This window comes from Cloeon dipterum, chromosome 3 (genome assembly GCF_949628265.1).
Source record: "Cloeon dipterum chromosome 3, ieCloDipt1.1, whole genome shotgun sequence".
Lineage (NCBI taxonomy): Eukaryota > Metazoa > Arthropoda > Insecta > Ephemeroptera > Baetidae > Cloeon > Cloeon dipterum.
Window position 1 is genome coordinate 23,552,792 of NC_088788.1, and position 20,371 is coordinate 23,573,162.

The 20,371-nt window shown below is 40.9% G+C and overlaps 3 protein-coding genes across 9 annotated transcripts; 2 read left to right on the forward strand and 1 right to left on the reverse strand.

The window, feature by feature from the left end:
• Positions 1-26: 26 nt before the first annotated feature.
• Positions 27-7,764, forward strand: Helz (Helicase with zinc finger). 4 transcript variants are annotated; one of them, XM_065486516.1, is made up of 17 exons: positions 27-270; positions 329-769; positions 1,030-1,598; positions 1,652-1,898; positions 1,955-2,214; positions 2,583-2,916; positions 2,975-3,226; positions 3,282-3,575; positions 3,632-3,815; positions 3,869-4,070; positions 4,661-4,850; positions 4,944-5,342; positions 5,460-5,538; positions 5,923-6,085; positions 6,138-6,600; positions 6,650-6,828; positions 7,300-7,764. In XM_065486516.1, exons 1-17 carry the CDS (start codon positions 250-252, stop codon positions 7,655-7,657), a joined length of 4,635 nt encoding a protein of 1,544 aa, XP_065342588.1. In that variant the 5' UTR covers positions 27-249; the 3' UTR covers positions 7,658-7,764. The 4 variants fall into 4 exon arrangements, with proteins under 4 accessions (XP_065342588.1, XP_065342585.1, XP_065342586.1 ...); XM_065486513.1 differs by having other exon boundaries at positions 28-270; positions 4,661-5,342; XM_065486514.1 differs by having other exon boundaries at positions 28-270; positions 4,661-5,342; positions 7,303-7,764.
• Positions 7,765-10,447: 2,683 nt separating this feature from the next.
• LOC135940080 (1-acyl-sn-glycerol-3-phosphate acyltransferase gamma-like) lies at positions 10,448-14,358 on the reverse strand. Its single transcript, XM_065484762.1, has 7 exons — positions 14,037-14,358; positions 13,808-13,980; positions 13,200-13,361; positions 11,670-11,860; positions 11,116-11,263; positions 10,835-11,054; positions 10,448-10,776 (listed from the first exon to the last, which is right to left on the reverse strand). The coding sequence occupies exons 1-7, from the start codon at positions 14,218-14,220 to the stop codon at positions 10,694-10,696; spliced, it is 1,161 nt and encodes a 386-aa protein (XP_065340834.1). The 5' UTR covers positions 14,221-14,358; the 3' UTR covers positions 10,448-10,693.
• Positions 14,359-15,479: 1,121 nt separating this feature from the next.
• LOC135940077 (pyridoxal-dependent decarboxylase domain-containing protein 1) lies at positions 15,480-19,943 on the forward strand. 4 transcript variants are annotated; one of them, XM_065484751.1, is made up of 14 exons: positions 15,480-15,716; positions 15,770-15,928; positions 16,024-16,208; positions 16,570-17,107; positions 17,823-18,068; positions 18,121-18,192; positions 18,250-18,354; positions 18,404-18,568; positions 18,622-18,853; positions 18,915-18,935; positions 19,015-19,167; positions 19,221-19,382; positions 19,442-19,480; positions 19,531-19,943. In XM_065484751.1, exons 1-14 carry the CDS (start codon positions 15,687-15,689, stop codon positions 19,716-19,718), a joined length of 2,295 nt encoding a protein of 764 aa, XP_065340823.1. In that variant the 5' UTR covers positions 15,480-15,686; the 3' UTR covers positions 19,719-19,943. The 4 variants fall into 4 exon arrangements, with proteins under 4 accessions (XP_065340823.1, XP_065340825.1, XP_065340824.1 ...); XM_065484753.1 differs by lacking the exon at positions 19,442-19,480 and having other exon boundaries at positions 15,488-15,716; XM_065484752.1 differs by lacking the exon at positions 18,915-18,935 and having other exon boundaries at positions 15,489-15,716.
• Positions 19,944-20,371: the final 428 nt, after the last annotated feature.

Genomic DNA, 20,371 nt, shown 5'->3' on the forward strand with positions numbered 1-20,371 from the left:
CATAATACCGATTTTTATTATTTGTTGAGTCTTGTCATGGCTGCCTGAAGCTGATTATGAGGTGGCCGGCGGTTTGTTGTCAAGACTGAATCGTAATCGTGCTCGCTGTTATGTAGGGATCGGATCGTCAGCGTCTTTCGCGTCTCCATCAATTTCCATCCGGAGAATAAGAACGTCCATCTGTAGCGCTTGGGGCCAGGGACGCGTTGAACGCCACAATCCGTAGCGCGGCGGGCGCGGCCGCGTATAATGAGCAAGAAGAAGGAAAGCGTAAGAGTGCTTCACATAGCTAATCCAAGGCCGCGGCATAACTCGCGACAACTTGCAGGTTGACGATGAGGACAAGTGGCGTTGGCGTCCTCCGCCCAGAGGACTTGTCGCCGACGCTTACACGCTATGTGAAACGTGGAAGACGGAAGGGACGTGCCGCTACGGTGTCCAGTGCGTCGAAGCGCACGGCGAAGAGGAGCTGGAGGAATGGCGGCAGCGTTTCGAAGAAAGGAAAGCACGCTTGGCCACTGCCACCTACATCGAGAACCTCTTGGATAAATGGAATACCTCTGATGACAAATCGAGCGTCATTGCTGAAAAGATTCCAGCCGGGGTGTTATCCTTAACATGCGAAGATCTAGCCAACGTCGTGGCCGCCAGTAAGCATAGCAAGACCTCTTGGACCATATCGGCACAAACAACTGGAAAGACCAGATTGAGAGCAGTTGCCCTTCTTCAAGATAGTTGCAGAGAGCACTTTCGATTGGCAGAAGTTCAGGTAATCAGAATCACCGATACAACAACGTCACGTCATAAACCTTTACCATAACTGTACAATATACCAATTTCATTTTGATAAATAAACTTCCTGCTCACCTGCTTCCTTTCTCCTTTCAAAATGTCTAAAAGCAATGTTTGTGTCATTGATATGTTAGTTACTAAAGACCAAACGTACAATATTATATTAAACGAAATTAATAAATTGCTTCTAAATCTCCAAAGAAAATACATTTTGAAACTCATTCAACCACATTTCAGATTCGCTTGGGAAATAATCCGGTAAATTTATTTCGACCTAACACCAATCAAGACTGGAAAGTTCCTGACTTAGCCTACAAGAACATGAAACCTGAGGGAAAAATCCACTACAAGATAAAAGCAGTATTTTCCACCGATATATATGGCACATTTCGTCAATCAATTGTATTTGACTTTGGTTCCTTTCCTGTAACTGTTAAGCATGTGAGTGTAGAAGTGGTACCAGGACCTGGAAAATCTGAAGAAGGAGATTCAATTGAAGCCGATCCCGAAGAAGAGCAAGAGCGGCTGGCCGAGGTCAGGAGTTTGGTGGTTAGTTCAGCGGGCCGCTGGACTGATGGAGTTAATGCCACCGTCATTCCATTTTCATCTGACGCCTACAAGTGTCTGCCCCTGACCCAACAACCAAGACATGCTCTCACGGAAATTGAACAAGAGCTGCTTGCAGCTTATCCTGTGCCCCAACCAAGCGAATTCCTTGTTTCTCACGCTGTCATGGATCGACAGGTCACAGCTTTAAATTTTACGGACAGAATGCATCAACTTCTTTTCATAGAGGAGCTTGCGAGGTATTGTATCTTTGACGAGAAAAGTAATTTTTTTAATGTGGTTTGCGCTCTAGGAACGATTTGGTTTCGCATTTCAATGTCGAGGTCAAGTTACTTTTGACTTCAAGCTATCTTCTGTCCACCTCATCAGCTCCAGGAAGTGGCGGTGGTGGGGGAGGAACAGCAAAGTATGCGCCGCCTGGTGAGCTCTACGCACAATTATCTCTCAGCAAAGACATTTCGGAAGATACCTGCTCTGGGAGGTTGATTCTCAATAACTGCACTTCAATCTACATCTCTGCTGCAGATGAAAAAGAAAGAGTATTGAATTATCATATAATAAACGTCACTTTTTTCATGAAGATCTTGATTTTCAGCTTAAAGATGTGAAACGAACTGTCTATGAGGCTGTTATTGAAGACAAAGGAAGAAGTATGGTTTACCTGCGTCTTCCTCTGGGTTTGGTGAAACACTTCAATCTCAAAGCGGACATGGATTTCCCTGCGGATGTTCAGTTCCAATTAAACCGAGTTCCTTTCTGTGAATGGCATCGAGCTGTTGATCAAATGAAGTCGAATATTCGACTTATTTTTCCTGAAACTTTGAGGACTCCAAGCATTCCGTGGACACCGCAAAGGTGGAATATTAACCTAAGTCATTGTGTCATACTTAACGTACATATATTGAATATGCAAATTTTTCAAACTAAAATGAAGGGTTTATATTTCAGTTCTCTGTCAGAAATTTGGCAACTTGCTCTAAAACAAAATTTTCAAAAATTGTTTATCGCAATCTGTTTATGATCAAATTTTTTGTCTTTTTAATTAAAGGACATTTCTGGAATAATTAAAATTTACCATCACGTGTATCATAAACTATTTAATACTTATAATTGACAATTAAATTTCTTACACCTTGCTGAGTATGAAAATGTTACTTTATGAAACATATGTAGATTTTCCAAAATCATCCAATGGCATGATTTTGACTATTTTAAATTTGCAGGCAGTGGAATGACAATTTGGACTCGAGGCTTAACCCTAAGCAGAGAGAAGCAGTAGTTGCCATCACGACGCCAGTTGAAACTCCGTTGCCTCCCATTCTTTTAATTGGCCCATTTGGCACTGGCAAGACATACACCCTGGCTCAAGCGATCAAACAAATCCTGATGCAGCCAAATACAAAAGTCTTAGTGTGCACACATTCCAACAGCGCTGCTGATCTGTACATCAAAGACTACCTTCATCCTTATGTGCTGGAAGGGCATGAAGAAGCTCGGCCGTTGAGGATTTACTACACAAGACGATGGGTGACAACAGTGAACCAAATAGTGCAAAAGGTGAACTAAGACTTACTGGCATTGGTACGTGGTTGACTGATTAGGATATATATTGCAGTACTGCTTGATTGACGTGTCAGAGACAGAGAGAACGTTCAGGAGCCCATCTGTTGAAGACATTGATAGGCATAGGGTTATTGTTGTAACATTGAGCATTTCAATGCATTTGTCGAGCATTGGTCTGAAGAAGGGACACTTCACACACATTCTGTTGGATGAAGCAGCTCAGGCAATGGAGTGTGAGGCCATCATGCCCCTAGCAATCGCTGATGAAAAAACCAGGATTGTGCTTGCTGGAGACCACATGCAGGTAAAACTCTAAATGCAGTTGTTATTAGTTGAAATTAACTTTTATTTAAATTTAGTTAAGTCCTGAAGTTCATTCGCCTTTCGCAAGAGAAAAAGGATTGCATTATTCATTATTGGAGCGACTATATGACCATTACCCTCCAAACTTCCCTTGCAAGATCCTGCTGTGTGAAAACTACAGAGCTCACGAAGCTATTATAAATTTCACATCAGAGCTCTTCTATGACCAGAAGCTAATTAGTGGTGGCCATCAGCCTCGGCATGAGAAGCATTACCCTCTGACGTTTTACACAACAAGAGGAGAGGATGTCCAGGATCAGAACAGCACAGCATACTTTAACAATGCAGAGGTAATGAGTTGAATTCTGCGGGAAATTTAAACAATTACACTGTGGTCTCTGTCTAGGTTTATGAAATTGTGGAACGAGTGGCAGAGCTGCGAAAAAAGTGGCCCAAAGAGTGGGGTCGCTTAGATGAGCACAGCATTGGAGTGATGACTCCCTACGCTGATCAAGTATTCCGAATTAGAGCTGAACTCCGCAAGAGGCGAATGGGAGGGACATCAGTAGAAAGAGTTCTGAATGTTCAAGGTAAACAAAGATCTTTAAACTATGCAAATGCACTCACATTGTCATTAATTTAGGAAAGCAATTCCGGGCTGTATTTTTGAGCACGGTGCGAACGAGAAACACATGTAAAACTGGTACAAAAGAAGCTTCTGCTGAAGATGTGGATTATGGGTTTCTTTCAAACTCGAAACTCTTGAACACTGCTATCACCCGAGCTCAGAGCTTGGTTGCCGTAATTGGCGACCCAGTGGCACTATGTTCCATCGGCCGTTGCAGGTTAGAATGTTAATATTTTGAATAGATTTGGTTTATGAACACAAACGAACTCTTTCAACACTAACAAAATTGTGCTAAACATTTCAGTACTTAAAATTTCTGACTATAAAAATTTTATATTCTTTAAATGGCTTTATACCATGTAACTCTTAATCGGGATAGAAAGTTAGGTTTAAATTTAAAGAGAAAATAACCAGCATGTTTTCGCAACTTTCAACAACTTTTTGGCTTCTCAATCCATCAGCAGCAATTTAATTTGCAAATCAAAATCCATGCCGCAGTGTTTTCTCTAGTGGATTTCCAGAATATTTAATAACCAGTCATTTAAAGCAATGACTGCTCTCTATTGTGAAAGTAAAAATATAAAAGAGTAAAGATAAATTTCCTTTTTACAAATTTTCGCACGCTTAAAATTCCATTCATTATTTGAAGATATTTCAATGGGAGAAATCATATGACAATGCTGAATGAAGAATATTTATTAATGATCTCTTAGGTGCCTATGGTTGATTCATATCAGCATATAAGTACTAGCTTGCTTTTCAACAACCAGCATAACAAGATGAATTGAAAGTAAATGAATTTTCCAGGAAAGTGTGGGAGCGATTCATCAACATCTGCCACCAGAACCGGAGCTTGCATGGCATCACTTGGGCTAATCTGCGTGCGCAGCTGGATGGAGTAGAAATGAGATGCACTTACACCCTGAATCCTCTTGCGCCCGAGTTTGTGCCGAGACAGATGCAGTCGGAAGCTGCTGCCAGCAAACCAATGCCTAATGTATTTACCGGAGCCAACTTGAACTACAATCAAATGCCCATGACAACCCCGTCGAATTTGTCCTATGCCCAAATGTTCTACATGAATCCACAGATGTTCATGTCGCCTCAGATGATGTACCCGCCGACTCCGTGGAAGCCCCGAGTGAATCCGCCTCCGCCGCAAAGAGCGCCAATCATCAGACAACCTGCTCCACCAAACTTCTTCCCTCCACCGTACCCAGGCCAACCGCCCAGGATGCCTCCTCAGATGCCTGGAATGAGACCCCAGCCGATGCACCCTCCTATGGCTCAACCCCATGCTGCCCCACAGCCACCGCCACCACCTAGAGTACCAGTCCAGCAGAGGATCATGCCACCAGAGAGGGTTGGGGGTGCAAACCCTGAGACTGACCAGCTCAAGCAGATCCAGTTCCTGAGCAACGTGCATTTCCCACCTGAGAGGCATCCCTCGCCAGCCAGTAGTGCGAACAGCTGGGAGACAAACTCAATGGTAAATTCATTGCCGTTTGACTGAATTGAAATAGGTTATATTGATATTATATGATTGTAAAATAACAAGCATTAAAATATTTTTCTAAATACTTTCGATTTTTTTTTCATTGTGCAGATGTCTGAGAAAATCATTCCAAGACGCATGTACCCGGCTGTACAACAGCAACCCATCAGACCAATGCCCCATCATCCAGGTAAATAGCCTTTTCAACTGATAAAAAGTATAGGATATATTCTCCTCGAACTTCATTGTGAAAAAGTGAGCTTTCTGACTCACTAATTGCTAGTTTGCACCTTTCCAGTATGACAAGCATGCATGAAGTAAGCTAATAGGACAAAATATATCTAGCGTGCTCAATAAAAGACCATAGTACGGGGGCAGAAATTTGTTGATCATTTTCTGGACGCTGAACAAGGCTTCTCCAACTAAGGCTCCTGAGCCCACATTATTTCATACATTTGTGGGACTCGAGTTCGCTACGAATAAAATCAAATAAACCAGTGCAATTTCCTGTAACTGACGCTCCTTTGTTGCTTTCATAGGTTAGGTCTAAAAATTTCAAATTTTTTTATTTAAGGTGTTGCACCGCCGCCTCCTGTCAGTACTCCTCAAAGAGTGTCGCAAATGCAAGCTCTCCTTCCTCCCAACTATACCCTTGAAATGATGTTAGTCGACACAACGGCACAATATGAATGGCATAGACATCTGATTGAAACATGCGGGCCTGAAATTGGCGCCAAGTAAATATTCTCAATCCTGTATGATATCGCAATAACCCAGCTGTAATCCTAGGTTCGTTGAAATGATTGTGTCTGCAAACAACAAGAAGAAAGTTTTGCCTGAGGTCAAGACCAGCATACCACAGCTGCAACCCATGGTGCAGCAGATGCCGCCGCAACACATTGCACACAACCGCCAGCCGCAGATGATGCCACCAGTGACGCACATCATGTCGCCAACCGCTATGTCCACGCCCATGAGCCACCAGCATCTTATGCCCATGCAAGGCGCAGCCTCTCACCAACAGCAACTCTCACCGATGACCCAGCACAAACAGAATGAAGTGGTGGAAGACGTGGTTCGGTCTTTGGACAAGTTGTTGGCTTCCTCCTCAATAGCGGAAAAAGCGAAAATGATAAACAACATGCCTGACCGAATACCACTGCCTCCCCAGTTTGAAAACCAATATGTGAACCGAATGCCTGCTGCCCCTATGAAAATGCCTCTTGAATTCCACAACGGAAACAATCTTCCTGTAAATATGAAGATATTTGACGTTTGGTCTTGATTCTAATGTTTATTAGATTCAGATGGAGTCAATGGACATGTTCAATGACGACCCAATCCCACTACCCCCCGATTTCAGGAGAAGAGAAATGGAAAGAATGCAGCATCTTGGAGGCGGCATGAGCGACATGCCTCCTTTAACGCGCAGCAGGCTTTTCCATTTGCAGCAAAGGGAAGAGCCTGTGAACAGAGTCGAGTAAGTTTCAACGAACTACCTAAAAATTAATATGGTATATTTTGTTAATATAAGAGTTTAGTTATTGTTGTTTATTCTTTCCAAAGTCTTACAAGAATAAACAACAAAAACTAAACGCTTATATTAATTATATTTAATGATATACAGTTAGTTAATTTGGAGTGATATCTTAATGCTGTTGGAATTGCAATTGTTTAATTAAATATTTATGAGCTAATTCTCACTATATAAATATACATTGCATCACAATGATGATGATGATGATGTACAAAGAAAGCATAGACCCATAGTATTAATATTGACATAAACTATTACTTTCAACATTTAATCAGATGTGGATGTTTTCTATTCATATCTCATATTTACAAAAATGAGTGCCAGCAATTTGCCTTGAGATATTTCAATTTAAATATATGATATGCACAGAGCCTGGAGGTATTGTTTTTGCCTAACGCTTGAAACTCTCTTCAGCAGCTGGTTGAATTCAACCCCAATGCCGTCAACAGCATCACGCCTGTCGAGACTGGAAAGCACGTACACTCACGCCCCAGACAGACTGGTGGATAGGATCTTCAGTGCTCCGAGTCCACCGCACCCCGACCATGAACAACCATCTGGAAATTCTGAGATCGTTGAGCAGCCTACAACTCCCACGTTGAGTTATGCTAGCGTGCTGAGACAGAAACCGCAACCAAACATGGTCAATCCCATGCCGAAAGAATCTTTGTTGGAGAACCCTTTTGCGGTATTGAGAGAGTTAGGTACCCGCAGTTCTAGCCAGCTACAAAGTAATAGTAACCTGCCTTACCATTACTACAACCACAATTAAACTTGCAGCTTGAATGTTAACTAATTCGGGATTTTTGCATTTGTTGAGGATGTTTTAAAAATGTTTTAAAAATTGAAGAAATCAGCATGCAACATTTTCCACATTAATCTGGCATTTTAATTTTTTCTTTCCATTGATTTCAAGATTTATATTAATTTCCAAAGTGCTTAACATGAGGCTCTATTCACGCCTGAGAAGAGAGGTTGCATTTGTTCTTGGTTAAATGCAACCTCGGTCCACGGGGGTTTTTGTCCCGCAGAAGGTTTCCCCCAAAACTTAAAATATTCTTTTGTTGTCTCATGAAACTTCAAAAGTAATAAATAAAAAGCAATAAAAAGGATAAAAATTGAAAACATCGTGTTTGTGAACAGAACCCACCAATCTTGCAAGCTTTTATTTTAAATGGTTTAATTAAATGACACTGATAAAAAGTTAACTATCTCATTTGGATGGAAAAGTTGAGTTTTTAATTTTATTTGATTATTTCAAATTATTTTATAAATCTGATCTTAACTGAGCGCGTAATGAACTGCTTCAACGCGGCGCACCCTTTTTGTTAAATGCGGTGCGCCCTTGGGCTTGACCTCTTTTAAGACGCACCCCTTTCATTCGGCGACACCCCTGGCCTTGTGTTGCTCCCGCCGACCTCCAAATCGGTGCCAAGGACGTACGCACTGCGCGTGCCGCTCGTACATTGGCATTACAGTGACCTCTGTATCCAGCCTACATCAATGATGAGTCCGTGCAAAGGCTCTCACACGTCAGCGAGAGATACAGTTCAACTTAAAAATAAAAAATTTAAAGGAACAACAGTATTTTAACCAGTGAACCTGAGATTTATGGTCCAAATAAAAATAAAGCAAATCCAACAATGAAAGCAGCGAAAGTGGCGAAAGTTGTGGTACCCCCCGTTTCATAGTGAATCCGCCTGCCTCACACAACGGCCGAGCCTACGTTTCAAGCGCGGGGGTGACTATAGGATATTCGGATCAGTGAGAGTGAGCCTCCCTGTAAGGTTTGCGGCAATTAAAGCACAAAATAAAGGTCTTGCGTGTGGAGGCTAGACGGCAGACCGTCATCTAAGGCTAATGACCCGTGGGGAAAGAAAACCAGCCACGCTAAATATTTGAGATTTTCTGAAGGCAAAAATATTCAGCAGTTTCTCTCCTTTGGAATGAGAAATTCCATAATGTTCTTTGGAATTCCTCTATAAAAAATGATCTAACCCACTATTTTAAATAGTTTTAGAGTGCATTAAAAAATAGGTAATTTTCGTAAATTTGATATTTGAGAAAATGTATACCGAACGAAAAAATACATTACTTATTAGTACGGTGCAAAAATAATTTTGCTTACAAAAATACTATAAAATTAATCATCAGTTGTTATATTTTTTTATAATTGTTCCTATTTGTTTGAATTTAATTTAATATGAGATTAAATCATGACGTCTGTCTGCTTTTGTATTTGTATTTGCACTGAGGGTAATTAAACTCATGCGTAAAGCGGGGAGTGAATAATACACGCACTGTGTGTGTTATAGGAGAGGGTTGCCTTGAGAGCAGAGATGTGCCCTTGGCCGCGGCCTACTTGCTTCTCGGCCAAGGCCGCACCAGGGCTACTCGCGTTACACTCACCTTGAATTTAAGGTCGCCCCACATAGGAGAGGAAAAGTGAATCAAGGGAGAGAGATGCGTTCTCAATAACGTTGCGAGCTCAAGGGGGGTTCGAGCGAAAGTGGAACATGAAACGGTTTCACTTTCGTTGTAGAGCGCCGACTTACTGCCCTAGAATGGCAGCTTTCACTCTCGTTTTCATTTGTATAGTAACCTAAATATACCACCTAATTTCTTTTTTTATTTATGGAAAGTTTATCATGGAAATCATATAAGTTTTAAACAAAAAATTGAAAAATTAAAACCTGACCTTTAATCAATTTTTGGTGTGCTCTAATTCTTGTGATTGTATGTCTAAATTATTTTCTACCCTTTGTTAAATATTACGCTTTATAAAATTGACATGGTTTAAAAAACTGGATATCATGCGAGAAAAATTGAAAACAAAAAAAATTAAAATCAGCTGAGAGAAGCTAGGTTGATAAAAATATAGTTGAGATAATATAGTTAAGGGAAATGTTTATTTTTAATAAAAAGTAAGTAGCGATCTAAATTAGTTCCAGTTTATTTTATTTTAAAGAGTCACAATAAAATCTGTTTTGATACATTATAAGCAACGACGAGGAGCAGAGTGCAAAGAGCCGGGCCTTGAGCGCGATTTCGCATTTTCGGTAACCAGAGTGGGAGAGAAAGCTAGAGCGCGCAGCGGGTCGAAGCCCTATGCGTGCGAATAGGCGAGCGAGGGTGAACGGCCCTGCGTGCGGAGATGAGTTTCTGGCCTTGCCCGGCAGCGCACAAGGCCAATGGCTCGCGCCCAAGGTTGACTCTTCGCGAATTTCAGTGTCGGCCTTGCTCACTCCGCGCATGCCAGCCAATAAGGTTCATTTTTATCTGGCAGTGACATGCGTGGAGGTGGACACAAGCGGTGTGTGTATGCGCAGACCCTTGAATGATTGCGTGGATGTGGGTGGAGCGCAGTGCATGGAAGCGAATGATGTTTTTACTAAGTTAAATAATTAAATTTCATGTTTTCACTGATACGCAGAAATTCATTTTAATTGAAGAAAATTATTTTGATTTTTAACTATAATTGTAAATCTGAATTAATACTTACAATTAGAATAAATCAATATATGTTTAGTCGCAGAAATAATTTTTAAATAAAACACGGTCATTCCAAATTGTCAACATATAATGTTACAACACTGATTATAATTACTACAGAACACTGCTAGCCCTGCACCACATAATATATGAGAATAAACATTCATATCAAAAGTAGCTTCTCGGGAACACAGTCAATATAAGTACATTCATTGTGTGAGTGTAATTTGTTAATCATTCTAGTCGTTCCATTCAATCAGTTCAAAAACTTAATTTTTTGTCTTTAGAGCGCTAAGTTCATCTATCATGTTTGGCTTCAGTCACGTTTAGCATCACTCCCATAGGAAGAGGCCTTGCTTATCTTGGTCATGCCGACTATTTTGTACAACAGGAAGAAGACTGGAAGAGGAAAATTTTGATTTGTATCACTGAAAAACTAGATTGTATCGTTACTCACAGCTGGCAATGATTGCTGCTCCGATGCTGAATTTCACCGTGGAACCGGATGTAAGGAGGCACGCTAGCCAATAGCTCATTGGCACTAAGGTTACAACAAACCAAACACACCAGTTGATAAGGGAAGCTTTGCGGCGAGGCAGCAAAAAGGGCTCCACTCTATCAAGGTCGTTTTCCTTGAAAAAGTCACCCGTATTGTAAAAGCTGTCCTGCATTTGATCCTAAAATGAATAGGTGAGATTAGGATAATGGAAAATCAATTCAAATCAATCTTGGTCGCACTTTTCTTTGGTACAGTTCGTGGAGCCACTGATTTGCTTCCTGCTCATCTGTCGGTACACCGTCCATGGGGATTCGACGGATGTAGAGATGGGCTGTCACTCCTTTGCCAATCAGCAAGTTGCTCATGGATGGTTCGATTTTGTCATCCCTAGAGAAAAGGGCGTTTATATTCTAGACTAGCAACATCAGCAATAAAAAGGGGAGAGATGAAAAAAAGGGGAAAAAAGACCCCAAAAATAATAAAACAATATCACACTGAGAAAATTTTACTTTTTTGGCTTCATGGTCAGTGGTCAGCCATGAAAATTATTCCTAGCGGTTAGCCGTGACCGTCTGCAATACAGTTTTATAACTGACTGAGAGAGGATGAATAAAAAAGTTAATCAAAATTCATTTTATACCAGCAAAAGGCGTTGAAACCAGTCAATATTACCTCACACACCAGGAATTTAAAATTTGAAATTGCTGTTTGACTTCCATTTACGAGAAAACGTGCGAAAAGGATATGTTTTGGCTTCTCTTCTGTTGATACTATTTTACTCATTGCCTCATACTTTTTGAAAGCGAGCTGAACGTCGTAAATGGCTCCCATCTTCTCTTTCAAATGAGGGATGCTACTGGTGAATCCTCTTGTCCTGGGCACCAAGTGGTGCTTGAGCAACGGCAATCCTCTTTCCTTGGCAAATTTCATGCTGGCTGCATGTTTGTGCTCACTGAAGCGAGTGCCTTCGGCGAACAGGAGCAGCTGCAAAAAGGTTCACAAATGAACAATGGAGTCTGACGATAAAATTCCAGAATTAATCTGAGTGCACTCTCTAGTTGGGCAGCAGCGAGTTTGATGGCGCGACTTTTAACTTCAATGCCACTATGAGACACAATGATACACATTCTAACAAATATATTGAACCATTGAAAAACATTACACAGCAAAATTGTTGGTTTCAAAGCAAGGTTTACAATTTTACGCAGTTTATCTCGAGTAAAATTGCTATAGCTAGAAATGTTTGTACATAGCAAAGACATATTTTCAATTGTAGCTAGTTTGCCCCGTGGCAACACAGGTATTCAAAGCAGCCACAAAAAATGGTAATAATGATGGGAAGTTTATTATGTAAAGTGTTGTCTTCTCTGGCAGTATACAGCCAATTTAGTTATAACTTTCTGTTGAAACAAAAATATAAAATATGTCAAAATCAACAGTGGCATTTTAAATTTAAAAAAATCTAAAAGTAGTAAAAAAACAACCGTAGAACGTTGATCTCCCCTGAAATAATTGCAAGATAAGATATGATTTATGTCTTAATTTTTCACTCTAACTGGTTTATATCTTTTGAGAAGCTAATACAAAGATGTGACAAAGTAATAACTTTCGTAATTTTACTGCATTTAATTATATATTATTTTAGCAGCTTTCTCTGCTAGTCGCTAGTCTGCTCATGATGACAGTCCAAAAGAATTGTTTTGATCTGATAGAGAAAAAATGTGTTCATATTAGAATTTTTAGGGTTAGAACTGAAACACTTGTTGAATAAATAATATTGTCTTCAAAGAATAGTGATAAAAGGGATTTATGTGGTTTATTAAGAGCTTGTTTTCTTGGTAGAATTGCCTGGAAAAGCATGCAACTGCTAAGTAAGCTGATGGTGAAGGTTAAGTGTAAATAAATTAACCTAGAGTGCTAAATAATAAAGCATGACTGTCTATGTGTGTATTGCAATCAACTAACGAAGCAAATCAGTGTTCAAGGGTCAAGGGGGAATCACAATCTGGCGGCTCTACGCTTATCGCGGTTAACTGAGGAACCACTTCTTGCTTATCACAGCACTCGAGAAAGGGGAAATGTGAATTATTGAGATACGCTGCAAAGTCTGATCAAACATGCAGACTGAGAGGGAATTAAGAGAACTCACGTGTTGTTCGTTATAAGAATTTTTGAGCGCCGTGTGTAACTTATTATGGAACACATCCACTGAGACGGGAATGGTAGTAGTGGTAGTAGTATTAGTATTAATAATAATGAACATTAAAATTGGATAAACAGCAATTTGTTGTTTTTAAACGGCGATGTTGTGTAATTTTCTTACCCAAATTGGACTAGGATACTCGACCAGTTCCTTCAACTGTTTGCTGATGATTTCCTTGTCCTTCTCCCAGTTGCGCTCAAGAAAAACACTCTCGCCAAATTTCCACGCCCAACCCATGGTTGGTATGTACTGCAACACTTTCTTGGCATAGGTTTTGCAATTCTGCAACAGACGTTAATAAACATAAAATAATTTTGAAACAAATTTACGAACGATTTCACAGGAGGCTAATAATTGAGATAATTATGAAATCTGGCATAGGTTTTGCAATTCTGCAACAGACGTTAATAAACATAAAATAATTTTGAAACAAATTTACGAACGATTTCACAGGAGGCTAATAATTGAGATAATTATGAAATCATAAACAAATAATATATTAATCATCCAATTTAAGAATAACCTTTGAGTCAATACTTTGTGCGGGCATGGTTGGAATGTCTGGCGAAGAATCCAAGAATGCGAACATAAAAACTCCTAATTTAGAGGTGTGTCAGAAAAAATTATTAGACAGTAATTAATTATTTCTTAGAAGCAGTAATCCATATCACGAGTGTATACGTATTTCAGAAAAATAATATTACATAATGCATAGGAATCATTTTTACCCCAAGAAGACGTATTCGGTCACAAAACACCCAGCCCATGAGCCAGTCTATATCGTAAGCGTGGTTCATGATGAGATAGCCATGTTCTTTGCCGTAATACTTGTCGAAGTCCTCGCGGTTAATGTAAACCATCACGTCGCAGCCTGACCACCATTCGGCTAGGAATACCAACTCTGCAAATCATTCCTAGTTAAAGCTCCTCCGAATCGCAATGTTTTTCGACACTTACGGCTATAGAGACTGTAGGCCAAATAATAGTTAAGCCGCCGGTAGAGAGATTTATTAAGAGGTCGCACTCCTACCCAGAGAACGAGTTGGCCTAGGTTGATGACTAGCCCCGACATAAAGTACGTGATGGCCAGCAACAGGGTGGCCAAGGGTGACCGCTTGATACTCGAGAACCACCCTTCCATCGTGTATTGTGGTCAGTAACTGTGTGGGAGCACAATATTACAGCCAGTCATCGCAGAGTGCCGAGCACACCGAATGAGGAATGAGCAGCAGCAAAAGTGTATTACTATTAGGGGGCGTCAACCGAAGAACCGAGAACAACGAGGCGAGTGCGCAGCACAGCAGAGCAGAATTCGTCGCGGTCGCCAGGCGGCAAGCAGGCGACGACCGACGACCCCTTGCGCTTGAGTCGCTTTACTAGGTGAAATTTTTACACTCATCGTCCGCTCGTTGCTGCCAAAACCCGCCAATACTAGAATTTACTTTTAATCTCACTGTCATTTCCACCTTGTTTAAAATTAATTTAAACTAAAACAGTTTGGAATTTGGAATGCGCGTGTATGCAACTGATGCACTTTTATATTATGTAAAACTCGGTAAAACTGTATAACGCAATTCGTATTAATATATAAAGTATATATGTAATCATGAAAAAGAAGGCAATATAATTTATTAATTTTTTACATTTTAATTAAAACAAAAATTTTTGTGGGAGGGGTGATATCCTTTAGATATTGCCGTTCGGATATTTATAAAATATAATAATAGTCGATATAATAATTAATACTGTCTTTTAATTATAAGATGTGTATATATGTATCCGTTTTTTATATAGAGCTCACAATCAGAACATCATCCTCCCCACGATATTTTTTCTGTTTTTGTCGTTTTTTATTAGCTTCTATAAATAATATCTTTAATTGTTCCCTAAAAGTTTTAAAATTTGGAATACATTTCGTTAATAAATCAAATTTATCAGCCATATACAAAAATTATTAATGTATTGCATCGTAATCATCTTTACATTATTTGTAGCTCGGTTTTAGTCTAATTCTATCCATTTATTACCCATCTATGAGTGACGATATGCCGCGTTCTCAAAATGTTACCTCGACCCTAGGCTAGTAGTAAATATTGTATAGGGCATATTATTATATTGTTGTTAAAATATTAATAAAGTTTATTTATGTTATTTACATATATTTGAATAAAATTTGAATTTTTAATAGCTTCAATACTTAAGCATCCGTTTTTTTCGTTTATATCAATCAAGTATTTTTTACAGCTTTTGGAAACATTGTAAATTCAGAATTATTTCAGTCCAGCGTTAACTTGCGATAATTACATTATCCCTCATATCCTCGTCCCTCATTCCTTCCTTACGTCACGAAAAATTCAGTCAACAAAACTGGTGTGTTTGCATTTAGGTTGGCACCCCTCGGTGCCAGCTGTGCTTGACACCCCATCAGTCGACGACACAAAGGCAAAGGGTCTGCTCGTCTGGTGGAAGGTCGCCCCTCCGCGGACTTCTTCCGGCCTAGAGGGCCCTTCCCGAAGCGATAAATCACCGCCAGCTGATAAGGACGGCTGTGCGCTCGAGTGGAGTGCGCAGGTGACGTGTTTTGCTGTCTGACGTAGGCGTGCCACGATGGCTGAGGCCGGTGTAAACACGAAGCAGGTACGCCCTTTGACGCGGCCCTTGCAGCCCTTTTCTCAACGATCCCATTTCAGAGGATGCCGTTGACCGAAGTCGAGTTCAACGCGGCGAGAGTCATCTCCCGGCTGGAGGAGGCTGTGCAATTAGAGGAGGGCGGACACACTTGGAAAGTGTCCCACGGCTTGCTGCCCCTGCCAAGTCGCACAAAAGACGAAGTTTTGACGCAACTAGAGGTGAGTGCAGCCCCTGGTTTTCTTTATTTCTGGATGACCTCGGCTCGTCCTTGGCCACATGTTTTAAATCTAAACTCTGCTATTCTGTACCAAAGGATCTGCTACTGCACGAAGAGGGCGAGGTGCGCGCGCGACTGCCGCAGTTAGATGGCCCTGGCGAGGTGGCCATCACTTCGCAGAGCATTGCTGCCTACGCCAGCAGCTTGGACCGACCGCACTTGCAAAACCTCTCAATAAGAATTGCTACCGACGCTACTCGATGGCTCAGTCATATGTTTAGGTTGATAATATATTTTATATATTTAATTTATCATTATTGATTTTTGAGTTTGGCGTAAAAAATGACTGGGAATTCTTGAAAATACCAAGTTTAAAATGAAATTTAAAGCAATTTCTTCCTTGGCAAACAGCAGTTTTATCTTGAATCCTCGTGTGATAAGGAGTTACAATGTAAATATATGTGTTTAGCTTTGTGAGTTTTTACTTACAAAGTATCATGTTGTTGGAGAAAATTTGGCATAACATTACATCAAACCATTGAACACATTTAAGCTTAGAAGGATTGAATTTAAGAAAAACAAAAAAACATTAATTACTTAATTCCTTGAGCTCGTTAAATATTCATGATCGCTTTTCCTCAGATTTCTGGATTGCACTGCATTCTATCATGAAGATCTCCTCGAGGGGCTGGTGCGCATCACTCGCATGCTCCTCCACTACAAATACCCCGAATACCTTGAGCTGGGCTACGAGGCCCTGCATACCAAACCGCCAGTCATTTACACCAGCACGGCCTCCCCTCTGGGTCTGGTGCAGCACATTTGTCGCCAGGTGGGCCTGCCGTTGATGTGTGTCAGACCTGTGCCGTGCAACACGGTCTTCGGCTCGCATCAGAAAATGGACGTGGCGGCCCTGGAGAGGGCCATCGAGGAAGACAAGCTGGTGGACAAGGTGCCTCTGTTGGTTCTGGCCGACGCAGGAACCACAATCGCCGGACACGTGGATAATATCGCCAGGATGCAGGAAGTGTGTCGTAAGCATGACGTGTGGCTGCACCTCAAGGGCCACAGCTTGGCTGCCCTGGCCATCGCCGCCTCTCCGACGGTTCCTTCGCGCATTGCTGACAGCATGACCCTGCCGGTTGGAGTTTGGTTTGGAGTGCCAGCATTGCCGATTGTTGTATCCTTTGTAGTGTCTGAAATTTTTGTATCAATCTCTTTGATTTCCTGATTTCCTTAGTCAAATATCGGAAGAGCGTACTTTGTGCAAAAATAATTTGTCAGAACGATCTAAATAATCTGATAATTTTAAGAAGAGATGCTTGGAGTTCCTTTCCTACTGAGGGGACACTTTATGGTTAGTGTCTCTTTTGTTAATCAAAACGTCCTTGCTTCGTGAAACCATGCGCATGGAACGGTATTTTTTACACTGGTTGTACATGTAAGGCTGACAGATGATATTTTAGCTTAACTGTTTATTTAAGTGAATGGTAAAACGTGTGTGGTAGAAAAAATTTTAGCCGTGTTCCGCATAGGGAGGCCATTTCACACACTTAGTTCCAAATAACCTATTTCAAACAAAATTATTTTTGGACAAAGTATATAACCCCATACTATCGTGTTCTAGTTTTATGGTTTTGGTGCGCCCGTAGTCGCATAAAAAGGGAAAATTTATCACAACTCATTTTATCAGCACCTGATAATAGTGCCCAGAAGTCTTTTAACTTGCTCAAAGTCATTTCTTGAAATTAAAAAATTGACAAATAAAATAAAAATAACAAGCTTTGAGCGCTGTTAAGAAAAAAACTGAAACGTAAGAATTTTACCTCACTGCCCTATGCAATTTATTCTGCAAAACATTTGCACAGTATGTTTTCCTTGACGCTCTCCTTCAGACTTTATTCCGCACATTCGAGGCAGCAGAACCAGCACCGAAAGGTGTGCGCACCCGTGAGAGCACTCTTGCCTTCCTTGCAGGTCTCTCTTTGGAGCACAGCATGTTGAAGATGCCAAGTCTTCCCCTGTGGACGGCACTACAGGCACTAGGCCGAGAGGGAATTTTGAAGCGGCTTCGTGATGCTTTTGAGTCAAGTGAAATTCTCCACAATAAACTTACGAAATTCCAACGTCTTCGATTAATGGTATTTTGTTTCTGGCGTGTCCATTTATTTGGATTGACACACTTTTTTGCAGAATCAGAGACCTGGAGGTGAAGCAGGCAGCATATCCATAACAGAGCTGGTCAAAAAGCCAATTAGCACAACAGTAAGTCACATGCTCACGCATCACAAATTACCATTATTAAAATTTTGAAATACATAGGTTCTGTTTGAAGTAACCTCCTCGACAGTCGTTTTTCAATTTGTTCCTGAAAACCACAACAATGACGAAAGAGTCCCCGATTACTATGACAAACTTAATTCTTGGGTAAGTAAACATGTTTAAAAGCAAGCTCAAAATTTAATACTTTGAATAGCTTGGACAAATTTTGCAAAGAGATGTCCAAGAAGTCCCTCTCGAAATCTGTGAACTTGACGTCAGCGGAGTCATTTTGCGTTACTGTCCGCTAGAGCTATCGCCTGAGCGTTTGCCGACAACCGCTCATATTGAAAAGTTTGCTACCTCAATGGAGCAGCAGCTGGTAACATCATAAATACTGCCCAAACTTACCAGACTAAACGAATTTTGGAACAGGAAATTCTCGAGGCAACTGTGCACCACAAAGAGACTTTCATCAAGTTGGCCACTGAATGCGCCCATCTCCGTTTGGTTCACATGCCCCAATGGGCTGGACTCGGTGGGGTGCGTTTTGTCCCAGACGAAAGTGAACCAGATGAGTTGACCGTTCAGCGCAAACTTGAACTGAACAACCTGAACCAACGGCTTGTAGATACTTTACGAAGTACCGATGCTGCATTTTCCATGGGTGAGTATTGATTTTTTTAAATGATTTCTGTGCCTAAAGCATTCAGTGAAATGATTTCCAGGTCAAATGATTTTCCACCAAGGTATTTTAAAGACAGTTTATCCACGATTTGACATTTGTTGCGTTCACGCTCTTATTACATTTTTTTCCACGTTTTGCAGGTGAAGGTGAGAACGGCCTGATTTGTGTCCGCTTCGGTATGGTTACTGCCGAGACTGACGTTGAAGAGCTGCTCAATTTAGTCGTGACAACTGGTAAGGAAGTCGAAGAGTCCTCTCGCTTCCTGGAATCTCTCACAGAGATTGTCAAGAAAGGTGCGGAAATAACTTGACAAGTTTAAGAAATAACAGATCTAATTTATGCGCAGGTATTGAGACCGCAACTCAGGACCTTCAAAAGGAAAACGCTGAGCGTGTCTGGCAAGAGGGAATTTTGCGTCAGATGCCAGTGGTTGGATCATTTGTCAATTGGTGGTCTCCTTTGAGCAAGGAGACTGGAATCAAGGGACGAAGTCTCAATTTAACTGCAGGTAAGTGACCAGAATTCCAACCTTCGATCTTTCTTTTTTATGGTTTTGTTTCAATTAAGATACAGAATTGTGTGGCACAGATCTGAGCCAAATCACTGGTACAGTCGCTTACTTGATTTTGCGCTTATAAATTTGAACTATGTTGCAGGTGTCGTGGAAAGCACAGAAAATATTTATCGTTACCACATGCAAATGCAAGGGGTTTCCCCGCCTGGGACAAAGGGCCCACCCACGCCACTGGTGCAGACCCCAGTGGCACCACCTTCTTCTCAGCACTCTAGGTCATCGTCCCACAGCTCTAACAAGGAGCAACAGCAGCAGGCAGCTGATCAATAACGAAAGGCAGACCACGCTGTTTATGTATAATATTCTTTTACAGTTAACTGCATTACACACGTACTATTTCGTATGCAAAGGATTTCTCGTTTTATGTTGTGATTTATTTGTAGTGATGTCGAAATTAATTCATGGACCTAAGACTGTATTGAGCACAAGCACCTATTACCAAAGATGCCTCGATTGTGTACTCTTGGTTGCAATAAATGAAAAAAACCAAATTCACATCCATTGTGTGGTATTTGGCGAAAATAACACAAACCAAGCGCATGTCTTCTCAGTGATTTATTCAGATAACAGTGAACTTATTTGAAAGTGGCTAAAATCTGTGATATATATTCGATAAAGTCTAACAACATCACGTCAAAACATCAAAAAATAAACTTGGGGGGAAAATCATCGGATGAATAATATTATATATGACACCAGGACACATTTGTATTTTATAAAAATAAACCAGCAACAGACACAACATAATTTGTAACAAATGGAAATGCAATACGACGAGGTCTCTGGCACGGCACAACTAAATGCTCGATACTTGTGCAACACAGTGGCGGGTTGAAGAGCAGGAAGGAAGCCTTACATGGTGGAAAGGGGTAAACACAAAACAAGACACGGGGTGTAAACCAGCAAGCGAGCTGGGGTTTGGA